Source organism: Octopus bimaculoides, chromosome 15 (genome assembly GCF_046866305.1).
Source record: "Octopus bimaculoides isolate indiv1 chromosome 15, ASM4686630v1, whole genome shotgun sequence".
NCBI lineage: Eukaryota > Metazoa > Mollusca > Cephalopoda > Octopoda > Octopodidae > Octopus > Octopus bimaculoides.
The window spans coordinates 28,150,224-28,170,457 of NC_142942.1; the positions used below are offsets into that span (position 1 = coordinate 28,150,224).

At 36.8% G+C, this 20,234-nt stretch overlaps 1 protein-coding gene across 1 annotated transcript in view; it reads left to right on the top strand.

The window, feature by feature from the left end:
- The window catches only part of LOC106881660 (nuclear pore complex protein Nup205), a 348,272-nt gene that overhangs the window by 90,380 nt on the left and 237,658 nt on the right, over nucleotides 1-20,234 (top strand). Inside the window, exons 8-9 of the mRNA XM_089363638.1 lie at nucleotides 8,703-8,815; nucleotides 14,618-14,680. Of these exons, the coding sequence (XP_089219764.1) occupies nucleotides 8,703-8,815; nucleotides 14,618-14,680 (176 nt within the window). The remainder of the gene's footprint in view (nucleotides 1-8,702; nucleotides 8,816-14,617; nucleotides 14,681-20,234) is intronic.

The following is a 20,234-nucleotide window of genomic DNA, read 5'->3' on the forward strand; positions in this document are numbered from 1 at the left end:
TATGCTGATGACCTTGCTGAGTCACTATCAGAACTAGAGGAGAAGTTTCACGTGTAGAAGCAAGGATTAGAATCGAAGGGCCTTATAGTCATCCTAGCTAAGACCTAGCTAAGACTCCTAATAAGTAGGAAGGTAGACCAACCACAAACCCCTTGAGGTAGATGGCCCTGCTCGATCTATAGAAAAGGCGTAGGTAGAAACTGTATAAGATGTACTCAGTGCAAGCTATGGACACATAAGAGGTGCAGCAATATCAAAGGAAGGTTAACTAGGAAGTTAGTTTTCATATGTGGCAGATCTTCAGGTGCAATAAACACTGAAAATATGCAGTAAACAACTTCTGCCACATTCCAGGGAGAAAAACTAGAGGTAGTTGATAACTTCTGCTATCTAGGTGACCAAGTTAGTAGTGGGGGAGGGTGCGCTGAAAGTGTAGCTGCTAGAATAAGAATAGCCTGGGCAAAGTTCAGAGAGCTCTTACCTCTGCTGGCGACAAAGGGCCTCTCGCTCAGAGTAAAAGGCAGACTGTATGACGCATGTGTACGAACAGCCATGCTACATGGCAGTGAAACATGGGCCGAGACTGCTGAGGACATGCATAAGCTTACAAGAAATGAAGCCAGTATGCTCCGATGGATGTGTAATGTCAGTGTGCATTCTCGACAGAGTGTAAGTACCTTGAGAGAAAAGTTAGACCTAAGAAGCATCAGTTGTGGTGTGAAAGAGGGACAATTGCATTGGTATGGTCATGTGGTGAGAATGGATTAGGATAGCTGTGTGAAAAAGTGCCACACCCTAGCGGTTGAGGGAACCTGTGGAAGAGGTAGACCCAGGAAGACCTGGGATGAGGTGGTGAAGCACAGTCTTTGAACATTAGGCTTCACCGAGGCAATGACTAGTGACTGAGACCTTTGGAAATGTGCAGTGAGTGAGAAGACCCGGCAAGCCAAGTGAGATCATAATCCGTGGCCTCTGCCAGGAGTGTAACCAGCCCACTTATGCGTACTTTTCCTTCATTGGACACTAAACTCTGCTTGTGAAGACCTGTTGGAGGAAATGAAACTGTAATTGAACCAAATTCGATGACTGGCACCTGTGCCAGTGGAGCGCTAAGAGCAACGTCCGAGCGTGATCATTGTCACAGCAGTTGTGAAGCTTCCGTGCCAGTGGCATGTAAATAGCCCCATTTGAGTGTAATCGTTACCAGCGTCGCGTTACTGGCACTTGTTCCGGTGGCATGTGAAAAAACATTTGAGCGAGGTCGTTACCAGTGCCGCTGGGCTGGCTCCTGTGCAGGTGGTACGTAAAAAACACAAATTTGAGCGTGGCCGTAGGCAGTACCGCGTGACTAGCCCTTGTGCCGGTGGGACATAAAAGCACCTGCTACACTCTCGGAGTGGTTGTCGTTAGGAAGGGCATCCAGCTGTAGAAACTCTGCCAGATCAGATTGGAGCCTGGTGCAGCCTTCTGGTTCGTCAGTCCTCAGTCAAATCATCCAGCCCATGCTAGCATGGAAAGTGGACGTTAAATGATGATGGTGATGATATATATATATATATATATATATAATAATAATATTAGGGACAAAATCCAAAATTACAGGTAAAAAACTCAATTAAAATATAATATAAAAAAATATCATAATATCGATGAGTTCTTGAAAATTGGTTATTTTCCCTAAAACTATATATATATATATATTTATTTATTTATGTGTTTCAGCCAAGTGGCTGCGGTCATGTATACATATATATATGTATACATATATATTTATATATATATATGTATATATAATTCGCTTTGTAATTTGGTTTGTAAAATTCTTTGTGTGATTCTGTTGTGTCTGGGGAGTCATTCTTTTCTAGTACCTTATACTCACCGGTAAAATTTCCACTCGTTTACTTATTTTTGTAAAATTTTCATTGCATCTTCCCACTCCACACACACTTTTCAGCACCCATATAACTCACCATCATCCACATACACACACACTCTTCAATAGCATCACCACACATACCACTATATGAGCAGCCACACACACTGTTTCATTGTGTACACACACCGTCATGCACACTCCTAACCATTACAAGTACATAATAGCTGAACACGACAATATATACTCCCACACCCACATCATAATCATCGTCGTTTAACGTCCGCTTTCCATGCTAGCATGGGTTGGACGATTTGACTGAGGACTGGTGGACCAGGAGGCGACACCAGGCTCCAATCTGATTTGGCAGAGTTTCTACAGCTGGATGCCCTTCCTAACGCCAACCACTCCAAGAGTGTAGTGGGTGCTTTTACGTGCCACCGGCATGAGGCCAGTCGGGCGGGTACTGGCAACGGCCACGCTCAAAATGGTGTATCTTATGTGCCACCTGCAGAAGGGCCAGTCCAGGGGCACTAGCAACGATCTCGCTCGGCTGTCTTTCTGGCAACAGTCACGCTTGAAATAGTGTATTTTACGTGTCACCTGCACAGGAGCCAGTCCATTGGCACTGGCAACGATCTCGCTCGAATGTCTTTTCACGTGCCACTGGCACAAGTGCCAGGGAGGCAACGTTGGTAACGATCAACAGCATCGCTCAAAATGGTGTATTTTACGTGTCACCTGCACAGGGGCCAGTCCATCGGCCCTGGCAATGATCTCGCTCGAATGTCTTTTCATGTGCCACTGGCACAGGTGCCATGAATGCGATGTTGGTAGCGATCACGCTGGTGCTATTTACATGCCACCGGCACGGAAGCCAGACAGCTGCTCTGGCAACGATCGCGCTTGGACGGTGCTCTTAGTGTTCCACTGGTACAGGTGCAATCACGATTTCGCTTTTGCTTGCCCCAACAGGTCTTCGCAAGGCGAGTTTAGTGTTCCTACAAACTTAGTTTGATTTCGATTTCACTTGCCTCACCATGTCTTCGCAAGCGGAGTTTAGTGTCCAATGAAGGAATGTTACGCGTAAGTGGGTTGGCTACATCCCTGACAGAGGCCTTGCACAGAAGCACATGATATATGAACATAGACCATACACAGACATACACACATATGCAACGTGCATAAACACACACAAAGGTAACTTTCGTCCATATATATACACTATGCACATTCACACTTTGGTCACAGTGACATTCACATGTACACACATCACATGTAAAAGCATGCATCAACTGCGACACAACATGCACGCACAAACATGTCAAACGTACTTGCTCCCATTCACACTTGCCCACTCATACACCATTCCTGCATATACTTACCCTTGCGCACCTCCTGTTGTTGGGATCACCACATATTACTTCCCCTTCATTCAAACTCTCTTCATTATTATCTTCTTCCAATCAACTTGTTTTTTTCTAACCATTCACCTTATCGAACCACTGAACTCAAAACATTTCTTTCATTCTATCTCTATTTATTTCCTGTTATTCCTTTCTGTTGAAGTGTGTAGGCTCAAAAGGTAAACGACTTTTCCATTTTTCCCAAGTGTCAAACTAATATACTTGTTTGTTTTTCCTACACCTGTCTTCATTGTTTTTCTATAAATTTGAACTATATGTGTGTGTGTGTGTGTGTCGATACATATGTGTGTGCATATTGTCATCATTGTTAAATTTCTGTTTTCCTTGCTGGGATGGGTTGGACTGTTGACAGGGGCCGGCCAGCTAAGGATCTGTCCAGACTCCAATTGTTTGTTGTAGCGTTGTTTTTACAGCTGGATGCCCTTCCTAATGCCAAGCAATTTACAGTGTGTGTGCTGGGTGCTTCATATTTGCCACTGGCATGGGTGTGTTGATGCAGCACCAGCATAAGTGCATTTTATGTTCCACTGGCACCTGTAAAGGACAACCCTGTATGTATGGACGACAGCGATTTTACTTAGCTTGACACACAGCAAATTACCACAACTCCTGGCCCTTGTCATTTCCTTAGTGAAACCCAGCATCTGAAGATTCCTTCTCACCACTTGTCTTCCTGGATTTACCGCTTTGACAGGTTCCTTCCACAATTAGAGCTGAGCACTTTTTCATGCAACTGTCCTCATCTATATACATCACATAACAAAACCAGCACACAACACCTGATGCCCCTTGTACCCAGTTTCTATCTTAAGTCACTTACACTGTTGTTTTAAAACTCTATGCTTTAAATATTTCCAGCTTGAATAATCACTTGTACTATTATTTATTTCTGATTGAACAAATTATAAATGTTAATAAAGAATTATACCTTAGAAGTGTAATTGCTGAATTATTCTGCACGAGTATAAATCCTGGGTAGATTGTTAGAGCCACAAAGTATGTCAAATCTACTATTTTTAGAGCTGTAACCTACTTGAAGAAAGTCAGGATGTTCAGAGAAAGCATCACAATCCTTGAAGTGACCAAAAATGCACACCTCACTTCTTAGTAAGACTTGAAAGAACGATTGAGTTGAATCCTTCAAAATCAGTGGTGAAATTGGCTGAAGATCGAGGAATCAGTAAAATGACCATTTCTAGGTCTATGAGGCAAGACCTCATCATCATTTACCATCATTGTTTAACGTCCGCCTTCCATGCTGGCATGGGTGAAATGGTTTGAGAAGAGCCAGCGAGGTAGAAGCCTGCACCAAACTTCTGTAACTGTTTTGGCAGGAGTTTTACAGCTGGATGCCCTTCCTAACACCAACCACTCAGCAGAGTGGACTTAGTACTTGTTACAAGGCACAGGCAAGGTCAGTTTTGGCAAGGTTTTTACAGCTGGATGCCCTTCCAAATACTAGCTACATTACAGTATGGACTGGGTGCTTTTAAGTAGCACCTGCACTGACAGGGTCACCAAGTACTTTCCAGAGAAAAGAAAACAAAAAAGTCTTTTGAGACGGTTGGGGGCATTGGAGGAGGTGATCTTGTGTCAGGTGATGAAAGGTTATAGTAAGACAAGAGTGGTTCACTAACTATGAAAAAAACTATGGAGATAAATCCATTATGAAAATGAAACCACAACAACAAAGAAATACAAAGAAATCGAAAACAAATATAGACACTAACCCCAGAGGAATCGAACTGAGATATCAAACCTCTAATTACCCCAAAACATACGTGGAAACGACCTCCATCTCACCCTAAGTACAGACTAGAAAACCATATCCAACAATACATAACACTGCAAACAACCAACAAATGAAATATTGAAGACAACCATCAACCCATACGTCCAAACACCATAGATGAATAAAGGAAAAGGAAAACAGACATGAAAGACAAATAACATACAGACAACCACCAACCAGTAATAACATGCACCCCGGATGGATGAATACATGGGAAGAAAAACAAATAAAATACAGACAGCACAGATACTATAATAGGAATAATAATCATGACAACTCAAGAAACACGATTTACAACCAAAATTCCCATATATCCTGAATGGCGAAAAAGACATGAAAGATGGGAAGAAAACAAAACTTATAATCAATGGAATTGGTATAAAAGACATGAACCATCCTCTCACCTACATGGAAATCAGAACACCGAGACCAGACAACGAAGATGTGGAAACACAATTCCTTTTTTAGGGAGGAAATACTAAAACCACACACTGGACCCAATAAAACACCAAAGTTAATTAACCACACATAACATATAGACCTGAAAATCATAAATTTATCAAAGAGGAACCCCAACAACAATGCGATCAACCTCCTATTAAAAGGTTTAAAGTTTACTCCGACACCCACGCCCAACCTCATTGAACTGAAATCTGATATTGAACACTTCAACCGTCACTTCCGACTTATAGAATTCTTCAACCATAAAGACTTAAATGATGAATCAATAATCCGAAATAAATCCCACTTCACCCCCTATAACGGAAAGGACAAATATTTGGATGTGTACAGAGAAATAATTTCAAAATTTCCCCTAAATACCCACTGATGTAAACAAAACCTTTGTAAAAAAGAAAAGAAAGCCTTACAAACACTGAAGAATGACAACACAATCATCATAAAAGAAGCCGACAAGGGAGGGGCAATAGTTATCATGGACAAAGACTATTATAAAGATAAAATATTGGAAATGTTAACAAACGAAACCTACTACAAGGAAGAACCAAGACACTCAGAAAAAACAATAATGAATAAAATCAGAAGACTAATCATTGAATTCCAAGATTCTTTCACTGACAAGGAAAAAGAGTACATATGCAACTCTGTAATCAAAGAGAGCAATTTTTATGGATTGCCTAAAATCCATAAATGCTCTGAAATACAAAATGCCATAAATAAGCAGAAAAACCAATACGTAAAAATACTAAGACCTGCTGACCTCAAACTAAGGCCAATAGTTGCTGCACCTCAAGCACCAACACAACAGCTAAGTCATTTTCTAGATATACTCCTAAAACCTTTGTGCCCATTAATACCCAGCTATGTACGGGATGGTATAGATTTCATCCAACACATTTCCCCTATGTGTGCAGATGCGTGCGCAAGGCCAGACGTTGAGGAAAGGTGCATGCGCGGAAAAAAATTGCAGACATCCGAAAGGAGAACACATAGCAGAAAACATGTAATAAAAACAGGTGAACAATGCGTGTGCAGTGCAAACATAACAAAATGAATGAAACAAAAATGACGAACTTGGTTAGAAAGTCTTCTGGTCCTGGTATGCTAAAAAGTAGTATTTGAAATGCAAAAATAGGTGCATGCAAAGAAAGTTCAAGTCTATTGCTGTGGAAAATGTTGCGTGTGTGTGCTCCCATAGTTTTATCCAGTTAGTTTCTGTGCATGCAGCTGTCGAAATGATGCATTTATTGGCTTCCATGGTTGGCAAATTCCTTGTGCATCGGCTGTGTTGCATTTTCTTGAAGTGCATCGCAGTATAGAGCTTTTTGTAGCAGGTTGAAGGCAGGTGCATCTTAGTGGTGATGAAGGTTGTCATTATTTTTCCTTTGGTTTAGCTACTGTTGATATGAAGACTGTAGTTCTTTAATTCGAAGTCAGAAAAAATGCAGTGGTATGAAGTATCGGAAGGTAGCAATTCTCTTTACACAGGGTCACTAGTTTGTTGGTAATGTAGCTTCAGAAGGCAGCAATTCTTTTTCACGGGGTCACCAGTTGTAACAATGAAAGATCATTTTGTATCGGTTGAAATTAAATTTTAATGGCATGTTGTAGGATATGAAAGTTGAACAATGCATGAAGTTTTAAGGAAATATTTATTTTTACCCATTACATTATACAATACCTTGCCTCGATGGGCAGTGATAAAATCGTAAAGCATGCGAAGCAAAGATAGATTATAGATTCTTCTTGCATAGTTTGTGTCATTGTTTAGTAGTAATTACAGAGAAAGATAAAATGATGTTGTAAAAGAACAGAATTAGAGCTAGTGAGATTGAGAGAGTGTGGGACGTTGTCTCTCTCAACTCAGGAGTTGTCACCAAAGTGACTAACTGTCTTTTGCTTGTGGGTTCTTGTTATAATAGCTATCCAGAAGGTTAGACATATCGTTGAGAACAATAGATTTAGTTTGTGGTCTTGTTATCTTAAGTGGTGAAGGCATTATTTCGGCCTAGCTAATGCAGTCTGGCAAATGTAAAACTGCTGTCACAGAAAAATCATTGTTCCACTGTGAGAAAACTTCTGTTGAAGTGTTAATTTAAATTTGGCTATGGGGGATCGAATCCACTTCATGCCTGCAAGATGCACTACAGGTATATTTGAATAAAGCTAAAAGTGTTTCTTTTTTTATTTCAACATGAAATATTTTTTAGTTTCATGTCCTGTACTTTTCCAGATGCAATTACCGTAAATCCTTGAGTATAATCCGTATTTTTTCCCCAAAATTTAAAGGTCAAAATCCCCAGTGCGTACTATATATGAGGTTAAAAATGAAAAATATTTTCTAAGCAATGTCCAGTCTCTATTTGCTGTCCGGGAATGTTTATTCAGACGCATATTGTGATGTTGGGCACGAAAATACCTTAAGCTAAGCCTGAAAGCAATGAAATTATAAAAGAATCATCCATAACTTGCAGTAAGCAACATTTATTAAAATAAAAGTGTTGTATATTGTCTGCACTGGAAGGTACTCAGGATGACGTTGTATGGAAAGATGAAATAAATGAAAGTGAATCTTTTGATGTTGACTATGAATCTGACAATGACGGAGATTTACACTACAATGATGCTGACATGTTTACGGAGGAACAAATGGAACAGTTATTTGATGCTGAAAGTGACGTTGAATTTGAAGGATTTGAATAAATGTATTTGCTTTTGTAACTGATAGTGATAAATATGTAAAGGCAATTTACTTAATATTTATTTTTCACTGATGTTATTAGTTATTTCTTTATTTTCTGCAAACAAAGTGCACAAAAAAGCTACACATTTGCATTATGTTATATATACAATAATAATAAAGGATGTTACTGTATATATGTTTACAAACCAAGGACGTTATATAGATCCCCTTGACTCAAGTTAGAGAAGGGGTGCGTATTATACAAAAGGTTTAGGTTTTTCAGATGTACAGCCCCCTAAAAAGCCCCTGCGTGTTATACGCAAGGGCAGATTATACTTGAGGATTATAGTAACTGAGAATGTTATCACTCGTCTAGCCACATTTCCTGCTAGTTTTGATTTTTGTATACAATTTTCTTTAAATTATCATTTATCATGATAATATAATATTGTATTCTATTCTTGCCAGGTGTCAATGAGTATTGTGAGGAAGATGAAACTATTGTAATGGCTGCTATCAAAGAAAAAGTATTTCTGTTTCTCAGAACTCAAGTTGTAGCTTCCCCAAGTTTCTTTCAAGAGGTGAGAATAATTTAGTTATCTTTTATCTTTTACTTGTTTCAGTCATTGAAACTGGCCAAGAATTTTTGGTCATGAATTGATCCAGTACTTTTATTTTTGTATATTTAGTTTTTAACTAGTAGTGATGGGAAAAATTGTCGTGTCTTACGGCCTTTCATGAAAGATGTGATTATTACCTGTTGTGAAATGTGTGTTACATTTTTTCATATGATTCTTCATCTCAAAAGTTCTAAACCCAGCAGTTTATGACACCTAATTTTAAAATAATCAAGTATTTTAAGGATTCATTGATATCTTTGGTCCTCTGATCATGTGACATCTTGTGATATCATTGCAGTGTGATAGTGAGCCAATTCATGAAAAAATATTTACTGACAACCAATCATATTTTTGTGATTATATGTTTTCTAAAAACTTTATTTCATTAGTTCTATGTTAAGTTCTTATATTGATCAATCAAAATAGTAACATTTTGGAATTTTATTATATATAAGTAGAATAATATTTTTTGCTACTTAAATTTTCCATAATGATGAACATGCTATATGATCTAAAACAACTCTAAAATAAAGTTGAAAATCTTTCTCCCTCTCTATATTGAAAATGCTGATAGATGGTGTTTAAAATTTACACACCCATTATTTTTCAAAAATCTAGTTTCTAAATGAAATTGAAGAATAAAATTTTTGTGTAAAACTTCTTAAGTCATATTATAACTATTACGATAGTCTCCAGGACCCACAGATATATTGATAGATATAAGACAAATGGATGTTTTGAATATATTTTTCCCTTAAGTATTGAAATGCCATTAGCTATGTATTGGACAACGGCTTTAGTTACAACTTTCCTTACATTGCCCAGCTTAAGAGATTTTGCAAATAAACTTTCCATACGAATAAAGCAGTGACACATAAAGTTTTCAGATCCAAAAGACACTTCTGAAATTCATTCTTAATCAGAGCTATGAACCCTTTTTCGCAACCTACCATAAATGAAGCGCCATCTGTAGCAAGATCACTCATTTTTTCATACGGTAAATCAAAATCCTTTAAGCTTGAGTTGACCATTTGAAATAAATCTTCACCTCTAGTTGTTCCATACATTGATTTCAAGGCAAGAAATTCTTCTTGAATGTTGAATTTTGCAGTTATTCCACATATAGATATTGTTATTTTGATACATGCAATATATTTTTAGTTTTCTCAGCTAGAGTATAGTTGGGTCTCAAAGGGGCAGTACAGACCTAGCAATATGTGTTTCATAGTAAAAACAAAATTTCCATTCAAATGGCAATTACAGGACAAGTGGAAATGTGACCTATGTCACTAATTGGCATATGAGTATTTTATAATTGAAAAATTTACTATATTTTGTACATATAAGTATGTCAGCCTGCGGGTACAATAAAATGGTCACATGGGTGCAATTGCACCCGCAAGTGGTTCTTTCATCATCATAATCATCATTTAATGTCTGTTTTCCATGCTGGCATGGGCTGGACAATTTAATAGAAGCTGGCCATTCAGAAAACTGCACCACTCTTTACTGTCTTCTTTGACATTGTTTCTAATGCCAGCCAATTTACAGAGTGTACCGGGTGCTTTTATGTGGTACCAGCAAGGTTACCAAGTAACGTACGAGGCACGACTCTTGACTGAATGGGGTGTATTATTGAGGTAAGCAGTAGTGTGCCAGGTATAAGGAGATTAGAGAATGAATAGAGGGATAAAATTAGATATTGACATACATGGTGATACATAGCTACCTCAGGAGGATAGATGAGAGAGATGGAGAAAATGTGGTGGAGGTTGTACACTCAATTTACAGGAGTGTGTATGTAAGTGAAATGGAACTAAAGATTGGAGTGAGTGAGTATGTGTGTGGGTAAATTCATGAGATTGTGAAAAGAGAGTGATAGCTGGAGGTGAGGGAAATGTGTTAGCAGGATATGTTGTGGGGAAGAAACTCAGCAGGTAAATTGTGTGCAGGTAGGTTAGCAAGGGTGGGAAGTGTTTGAGGAATACAGTGAGTGGTGAACTTGAGTCGGGTAGGTGTTAGGAAAATGGGTTATTGTGGAGAAATTTCCTATTCATCAAAGTCCTCCAGACCATAACAGAGAGATCTAAGACTAGAAGTTCAGACATGCATTTATTCCTTGTAGAATGGAGGCTTTCTGCTAAAATAAAATGAGCCTTAGTGTAGAAAATATCACAGACTGAGAAGTGGTTAGTGGAGTGATTGGGCTGTTGCTTTGAGAACTGTTTTGACATTGTTACAGACATTGAGATGATGCTCAGAGAAGTGGTTGATCAAACTAGACCCTGTCATGCTTACAATGTATTGCAGAGTTTTTATATCATATAGTATATTAAGTTGGGGTGGGTGGGATGGTACAGTGAAAGTGGTCATTTAATTTGACAATAGACTGAGAAACTTGTAGATCTGTTCTTTGTGAGAAAAAGGACCCAGTTTGGTACTGGAGGGGAGGAAGTAAGTGGAGGCACCAAGTTGGGTGTGGCTAATAACAAAAGAATACCTGAACAGATTTTCATGTGCATTTTTGTCCCTTGTGAGATAGAGGAATGGAGAGTTAGAGAAGAGTGTGATGGTCACAAATATAAACACTTCGTTCAGTAAACTTTGTATGTTGATATTTGTAGCAGGGTAGATATGTCTTCTTTATGTCATAATGAAAAACATAGATTTATGTAAATACAGAATTAAATAAAAGAGTGATATTTCATTCATTTTTACATGTTCGTTTATGGCAGTGGTTCCCAAATGGTGCAGCATGCCTCATAGGTGAGGCAGAATGATTGAAAGACAATCAAAGATTTAGAAACAGTTTCAAAAAATTCATATGTCAAAAAAAAAACATGATTTCAAAGTTTTAAGAATATTATTATGGATTATTTGTAATTGCATGCATGAGTCCCAGTAAATAATTATAGTCTGATTTTATCATTGTGATACTTTTGCATGTTATCAAGTATTAAGTATATATTAACTAAAGATCTGTAGATTGGAGGAGAGAGTTATCAATGATAATGTTCCAACTTCAAATCTGCGGTTATCTTCTTTTAACCCTCTCACTAGGCATTCTTTGGCATAGGGCTGCTTGCACCTTTTCACCAGGACTGAGTGTCTCCATTTCCAACATTATAGCCATTAGAAATAAAAGGCTAAACACAGGGTCATGTATCTTATACCTTTCAGATCATGGATAGATATTTTTTTTAAAAAAAGAGCGGAAACATCAAGAATGATCAGATTCCATTTGGCAATCCAGAATCATTGGATAAAGAGGGTATTGAAGAAGACTTGCCAATTGCTGCAACAGAAGCAGGTTCAAGCAAGCCTCGAAAAAAGAAAGTTTGCTGACTGTATGTGGATAGTTATTTGAGTCTTGGTTTTTCACGGACTGGAGATAAAAATGCACATCAACCTATGTATTTGAACTGTGGCGAAAAGCTTTTCAATTCTAATATAATCCCAAGCATGAAGAAAATACATCTGTTGTCAAAACATGAAAATTTGGCAGGCAAGGATGTTCAGTACTTTGAAAGGCTTTTGGAACAGCAGAAATTTCAGTGATCATATTTCGAAACATGACAGTTTCAGACAAAATGCAGATTGTTTTGTACAGAATTGATTGCTCAACAAACAAAACCTCATTTAATAGCCAAAAAATTAATTCAGCCTGCTAGCTGCTTGATTCTGAAAACTGTTAGGTGATGATGCTGAGCAAGAAGTTATGAAAATTCCTATGTCTGATAATACAATTTGCAGAAGTATAGTTGATATATCAGCTAATATTGGGAACTGTGTTTCTGAAAGTATTAAGAATTCTAAATATGCCAATTCAAGTTGATGAATCTATCAACATTAATGGAAAGGCACAGTTACTTGCTTATATCAGATCCATTCACAATACCGAAATAAGAATACAGTTTTTATTTTGCAAGGAACTTGCAGAATGTATGAAGGGAGAAGATATTTTTCAAGCCCTGTGTGAGTATTTTGAAAAGGTTGAGATTTCATGGAATTCTTGTATTGGAATTTGCATGGATGGAGCCCCAAGTATGATAGGAAGTGTGAGAGGCAATCATTGGAAAGATAAATCTCTTTCTATTGTAATTTAATTGTAGCATTTGTTTCATCTTGTCCATGTGAAATTTTTACAAATGGTAATAACATGAAATATTTTCATGATTTGAAGATTAAAATGTGTTTTCTTATTTGTAATATTTTAACTGTATAGATTTTAATCTCTGTTCTGTTTTTATTTTGTTCTATTTGGGATGTCATATTTTTGTGGTATTTCTATAAATGGTCGCAATAAGCAAAATATTTTCAGGATTTTGTGATTGAAATGTATTTTTTTGTGTAGATTTTACTGTAATCTTTATTTTTATTTTGTTCTGTTTGGGATGTCATGTTCATGTGGGATTTTTACAGTGTAATTATGCATTAAAATGTTATACTGTATTTCTCACAATAACTTTCCTATTGTAGAGTTTAGTTTTTCCTTTGTCTAGGACAAAAAAAAAAGTACTGTATAAGTCTATATCCAATACTACCAAAATCTTCATATACTGTACCAGCTGTAGCCCCGTCCACTTGCATGAACTGAGACACTATTGGCCAAGAACCTTCCTGAAGAATCACATGAAAATATAAAAAATCACTGCTGGGCCGAACAGTGAATAGCTGAACTGGAGTATCGTAGTGCACGAGTGGATCCAGAAATTGCTGGGGGGCGGGGGGGGGGGGTCTGAGGGCCTGATTCATTGCAATTGATCAATGAAATGATAGTGTAATATGTTCAGAGATACTGAAAAAATCAATTTTTATACTGAGGGTTGTTTGTTGCTGGTACAAAAATATGCTTTCCGTCATGCATATTAAAACAAGACAATCAAATTTGAAAAGTTTCTTGGTTGTTGTTGTTGTTGCTGGTGGTGCTGGTGCATCCCTCCTATCCCCTCTTCTGAATCTTTCCCTGTCTTGGTGTAGTTTCAGTATTACAGTGGGCGCGTAACAGTAGGTGTAAACTTTGAGAGTAAACTCAACATATCATGTCTCTGTACTGACATTACTGAAATTTGTAAGGTAGATGACTGCTGCCTTTTGTTAGTTTTACAGACGTGAGCGTAGGGTTACAATGGGCGACAGTCATGGTTAGCCAACGTAAGGAATGATGCAAATAAGTGTTGACAAACAGCCAAAATAAATGCTACAAAGATTTTTAGTGGCGTGCTGGATGTTACAGTTGTGCTTTTTTTCATTGCATCTGTAAAGCTAACAAGGCCCAAAATGCCAGGCCCTTATTTTTATGTTTATTATTTTATTTTCTAATTTTGGTTATCAAAATTAGGGTTTGTCCTCGAGGACAAAGCATCTTCAATGCCGGGAAATACAGTAAGTAATTTTATTAGTGTTTAAGGTGTAAAAAAAAAAAAAAAGAGTTGTAATATATAAAAACACTGCAATATACAAATTAGCACCCTTATCTACTTGAAAATTTGAATCCCAGATTTCCTACCAAATTTCAGAATAATATAGAAAAAGTATTCTTAAAAAATTATATTAGTTTACTTTTGTCATTAATATTTATGTATATGAACTGCATTATTACATGTGTCAATAGGCCGAACCTAGTTGAGGTTTGGAGATGTGATGAATTGATTTCATTAATTTTGTCCACTGTACAGTAAAAATTTAAAAATTTTGTCTTTATGTCTGTGATAAAGTTTTACTTCACCCTGGCTAAAATAAAATACTCTTGTTTTATTGTAGGAGTTTTTTGTTTCTCGTATTCATGGTCTGCTGACTGATTTTATTGTTCACATGCCACTCAAGGTAAAAATTCATATTTCACATCTTACTTTTATTTTGTGTGCTTTGTATATGATAGTTGTATCCTGGTTGTCAGGCTTAACAGAAAGGAAGACCTTAATTAAGAGGCAAATTCTGTGTATGTTTGTGTGTAATGTTTAATACAAAGACTGTGGTTTTCAGCAATTGTAGTGGAAACAGTACCTTGGGAATGTAAAATGTTTTGATAAGAGTACTCTTAAAAACTTCCCCTTTTGCTTAAAATAAGTTATATATTTCTGAGTTTTGGAATACTTGAGCAGAAAAATTTTGTATTTCATTATATGTGAAAAATATTTTTGAAAATTTATGAATTTTTTTCAACCACTCTCCTGTCCCACATAGTTCTGATTTGTGCCAATGTGTTTTGCACTATGAATTTAAAATTAGGGGAGAAGGCTTGAAGGTTTATATATATATATAAAAAAGAATGGGCAATTACAATCCCCACTGCCTTTATTTTCAAACAGAGAATGAAATGTAATTTAAGAACTATAGTGGAATCTTCAAAACTTTTTTCATTAAGCTGGAGCCCTCCCCATAAATTTTAAAATTTCTTTTTTTTTTTAAATTCTTTTTTTAATCTAAGTTTTAAAATATGGACTGTGGATCTGTAATTGGTTTCTGTTTGTTATTTCAAAATAAGGTAATTTAAGGGAGATTTAGCAGTTGTTTCTAGCACATCCCTTGACCATCTAGAACCTTCCTAGTTTTTTTGTTACTCTGACATGTATTGATGGTGCTAAAATTTTTTTTTACCCCCCATAAACACATTTTATGGAATGATGATGCAGTGGTCCATTGCTGGAATTTAAGAAACATCACCAGCAACAACAAAATTTGCTATTTAAATCTTTAACCCACCCGCATCAAGCAAACCTCTGTTTGTTTGTTTGTGTGCGTGTGTGTGTGTCTGTGTGTGTGTGTGTGTGTGTGTGTATGTGTATGTAAAAAAAGAAACATATTTACTAACAGAAAAGTATATTAAATTAAATTGTCTTCTACATACCCTTTTTTAAAACTCTTTAGCAATTAGATTATTTTGTCAGCTATAATGCTTATTGATTCACATTGTTCTGAATTTATCATTCATTATCTTGTAGCTTGAAGATTTTGATTGTGTGACAGTAGGTGTTCTTTTTATATGTCACTGGCACAGGCACCAGTTATGCACACTGGTATCAGCCATGATTAAGAACTCACTTGACTTGACAGGTCTCCTCAAGTTTTTATCTGGTGTTTATATGGTGTCTAGTGTTTATATGGTGCTTTTTATGTGCCAGCTGTGCGACTCTGGCATCAGCCACAATTACGATTTCACTTAGCTTGACAAGTCTTTTCAAGCATGGCATATTGCCAAGGGTCTTGGTCACGTGTCATTGCCTCCATGAGGCCCAACGTTTAAAGATCAGGTTTCACCACCTCATCCTGTGCCTTCTTGGGTCTACCTCTTCCACAGGTTCCCTCTACTGTTAGAGTTTAGCACTTCTTCACACAGCTGTCCTTGTCCATATACATCACATGACCATACCAGCATGATTGTTTCTCTTGCACACCACATCTGATGCCTCTTATGCCCAACTTTTTTCTCAAGAAACTTTCACTCTGTTGTGCCTGCAGACTGACATTACACGTCCAGCGAAATATACTAACTTTATTTCTTTCAAGCCTACGCATGTCCTCACTGTTCACAGCCCATGTTTCACTGCTGTATAGCATGGCTATTCATATTCAGGCATCATACAATTTACCTTTGTTTCCAACAGAGGTGGGAGGTCTCTGAACTTTTCCCAGCCTCTTCTTATTCTAGCAGCTATGCTCTCTGAGCATACATCTTCCGCTACTCACTTGGTCACCTAGGTAAGGAAAGCTATGAACCACTTCTGGTTTTTCCCCCTGGCATTTAAAGAAGTCTACATTTTTAGTGTTTATTGTACCTGTGCACCTTACACAAAATCATTTTCCCTGTTAACCTTCCTCTGATATTGCTGCACCTCTTATGTATCTATGGCTTACTCTGGGTACATCTTATGGAGTTTCTACTTACACCTTTCCTACAGATCTAGCAGGACCATCTACATGAAGGGATTTGTGATTTGTCTGCTTTCCTACTCACTAAGACTTTAGTTTTTGCTAAATTACCTCTAAGTCCCTTTGATTTTAGACCTTGCTTCCACATCTGAAATTTCTTCTCTAGTTCTGGTAGTGATTCAGCTATAAATACAAAGTCATCAGCATAGATGAGTTCCCAGGAACAGCTGGTCTTAAATTCCTGTTATTGCTTTGCAGACTATGATAAACAAGAGGAGGCTGAGGACTGATCCTTAGTGAATCCCTAAATTCATTGCTATACTCATTGTTAATCTTCACCTTAATGATAGCATCCCTGTACATAGCTTGTACAGCTCTCACCAACTACTCATCCATTCCTAGCTTCTGCACTGAACACCAGATAAGGGAGCAGGGGACTCTGTCAAAGGTTTTCTCCATGTTGACAAAAGCCAGGTACATGGGCTTATTTTTAGCTAGATATTTCACCTGCAGTTGCCTAACCAGGAATATAGCATCAGTCATGTTCCTGCCTGGCACAAATCCAAGCTGCATCTCATGTATGCTAACTCTCATTCTAATTAGTTGAGCTATGACCCTTTCTGTGACTTTTATCACCTGGTCCAACAATTGACACCTCTATAATTATTCTTGCCAAAGGCGTCCTTTGCTTTTGTAGCGGTTGACTATAAGGCTGCTACACCAGTTTTTGGGTATTACTCCCTTATGGACAACCCGATTAACTATACAGGTACCTAGGCTATATTCTAGTCTGTGAGATATTTTAAGCATCTCAGCGGTGATTCCTGATGGGTTGGGGGCTTTCCCTGTCTTCTTATTCTTGACTGCATTATCTACCAAGTTACTGTTGATTCAGATAGCTGGTCCCTTGGTTGGGTCAACATTTGGCAGACTCTTCTCTCATTCATTCTCTAAATTTAGCAGACTTTCATATTGGCATTTCTAAGCCTCTTTCTTTGCAGAATCATTAAATGCAAGTGAACCATCATCCATGCGGACACAGGTACTTAAATAAGTAAAGCATCAAGGTCAGGTTGGTGAGAGCGCTATCATGTACAAACAGTATTTAAAGACAAATATGTACTTATTAAAGTAAACACGGATTTGTACTCTGGTTGTGCATACATTAACAAATGGCTGACTGAATGCACGAGTCATCAAGGTCACACATGGATGCACTCGCTGCTTCTATTGCACTGCAGTCTATAGACTATAGATGCAAATGAATTGCAGGTCCCAAGGTAGATGAAGGATAAATAAATGCAAACAGATGGATTGTGGTTCACTACAGCTGTTTCAGATGTGTTTTTATTGATGAAGAGGGGTGTTACATCAAGAAAAATGCATTTTCATCAAAATGTTTAATTCTTACCTGTATTCATGTGATGAATTCTTTTTTTGCATGATGTAACACTTCTGTTCATCAAGAAAAAACGTATCTGAAACAGGTGTAGTGAACCACAATCCATCTGTTATTTGTGTATGTATATGATAATGCTAATAATAATAATAATAATGATGATAATAATAGTATCAATGTTTCTAGTACCAGTTATGGTAATAGAGTTTCTGATACCAATCAATGAAATAGTGCACTTAGTCTTTTCCAGGAATCTGGAATATCTATGATCTCATTTACTAATCCATACATTAATGGTACAAAATGACATTGATAATAATGAATATGCTGGGATTGGACTGGAGAGAACTGCCCTAAACCCCAGCACTTGCTCAAATCACACAACATTCAATTCACATAGCTGCAAATCTATGAATAAATGTCCGTTGCAAACTCACTGCAGAAGGTTTAACTTCACAATTCCATTAGGTACTATATGATTTTATGATTAATTTAATGCCATGATATTTGATGCCTCTAAATTTGTTCAAGTTTGAAGTACATAGCAAATCAACTTCTCTAGCTCACCATGTGCATTACCTTAAGATAATGAAGATACCTTATAGCATAACATAGTCCATCATAAACTCTGGTTCTCCATATCAGGGCCAGCATGCTCCATGTTGGTTATGTCTGAAGGAATCCCTATATATCTTGTTACATAACCCTACACAGTTATTAAATAAACAGCACAAAGCCTTCTCCATGTGTATACACAAATGCTTTAGGTCCTTCAAATTCTTCTACATGTTGAAGTGTAAGAAAGCTAACACTTTGGATTATCACTAACATCTAGCTTAGGCACACTCCCTATTTGGTACACCCACATACATAACCCTACATGGATACTAAATAAACTGCACGAAGCCTTCTCTACATGTGTACAGAGATTCCTTAGGTCCTTCAAGTTTTTCCACAGGTCTCAATGGGAATATATCTTCATTAACACTATAGATACTCAAATCTTAATTTTAACTTTTAACTTTATTTTTATATTTTATGCTTACTTTTTATCATTTTTATTTTTCATATTTATAATATAAATTTTTAACTTTAGTTTTTGAATAAGTCTGACAATTCATTGCCTTCACCAACACTTTATTTACATAGATTGACGCAATGATAAAAAGTGTCTTCAATATACCTGAAATGTGAAGGAAAAGATGATGGATAATGAAATAAATAATATATGGTGAATCGAATTGAATGTAACATAATAAATGATAATATGTGTGTTTAGTTATAATCCTCTATGCCCCTCCCTAAGTCTTTGGAGGGAAGCATTGGGGTTATATTTCAAATGTCTTCGTTTTGGCGCACCAAATACCGGAAATAATTCTGCAGAAAATATTTCTCTGCAGTGAATTTTTGCCGGTTAGAGAACATAGTTATTTAAATTTAAATAGTAAGGGTTGACAAATTGAATATTAATTTGATTAATATCAATTTAAAACCAGTGGCCTTGCAAATTGAAAAATCTGAAGATTCAGAAAAAATTATATTACATACATATAAGAAGGATGACCCTTTTGCTAGATGAAGACCAACTATGGTCTGACCACTAAGAAGAATGTTCTTAAGAAAATTCAGCAAACACCAGAACGTAAGCGAGCAAGACAAATGAAAAGATACAAAATATAAAGAATTAATCATAGACCGGTTTTGTTGTTAACTAATTGCTTATGTAACTGTCTGCAACCCTTCAATATGATCGTTCTTTTCAATATAATTTGAAGACCTATACAGGAGATGTCCGCATGAAATTGAACATGTATATAGTTCTACTGAATACATTGGGGTTATATTTCAAATGTCTTCGTTTTGGCACGCCAAATACCGGAAATAATTCTGCAGAAAATAATTCTCTGCAGTGAATTTTGCTGGTTAGAGAACATATTTAAATAATAAGGGTGACAAATTGAATATTAATTTGATTAATATCAATTTATGTATGTAATATAATTTTGTATGTAATATAATTTTTTCTGAATCTTCAGATTTTTCAGTTTGCTAGGCCACTGGTTTTAAATTGATATTAATCAAATTAGTATTCAATTTGTCACCCTTATT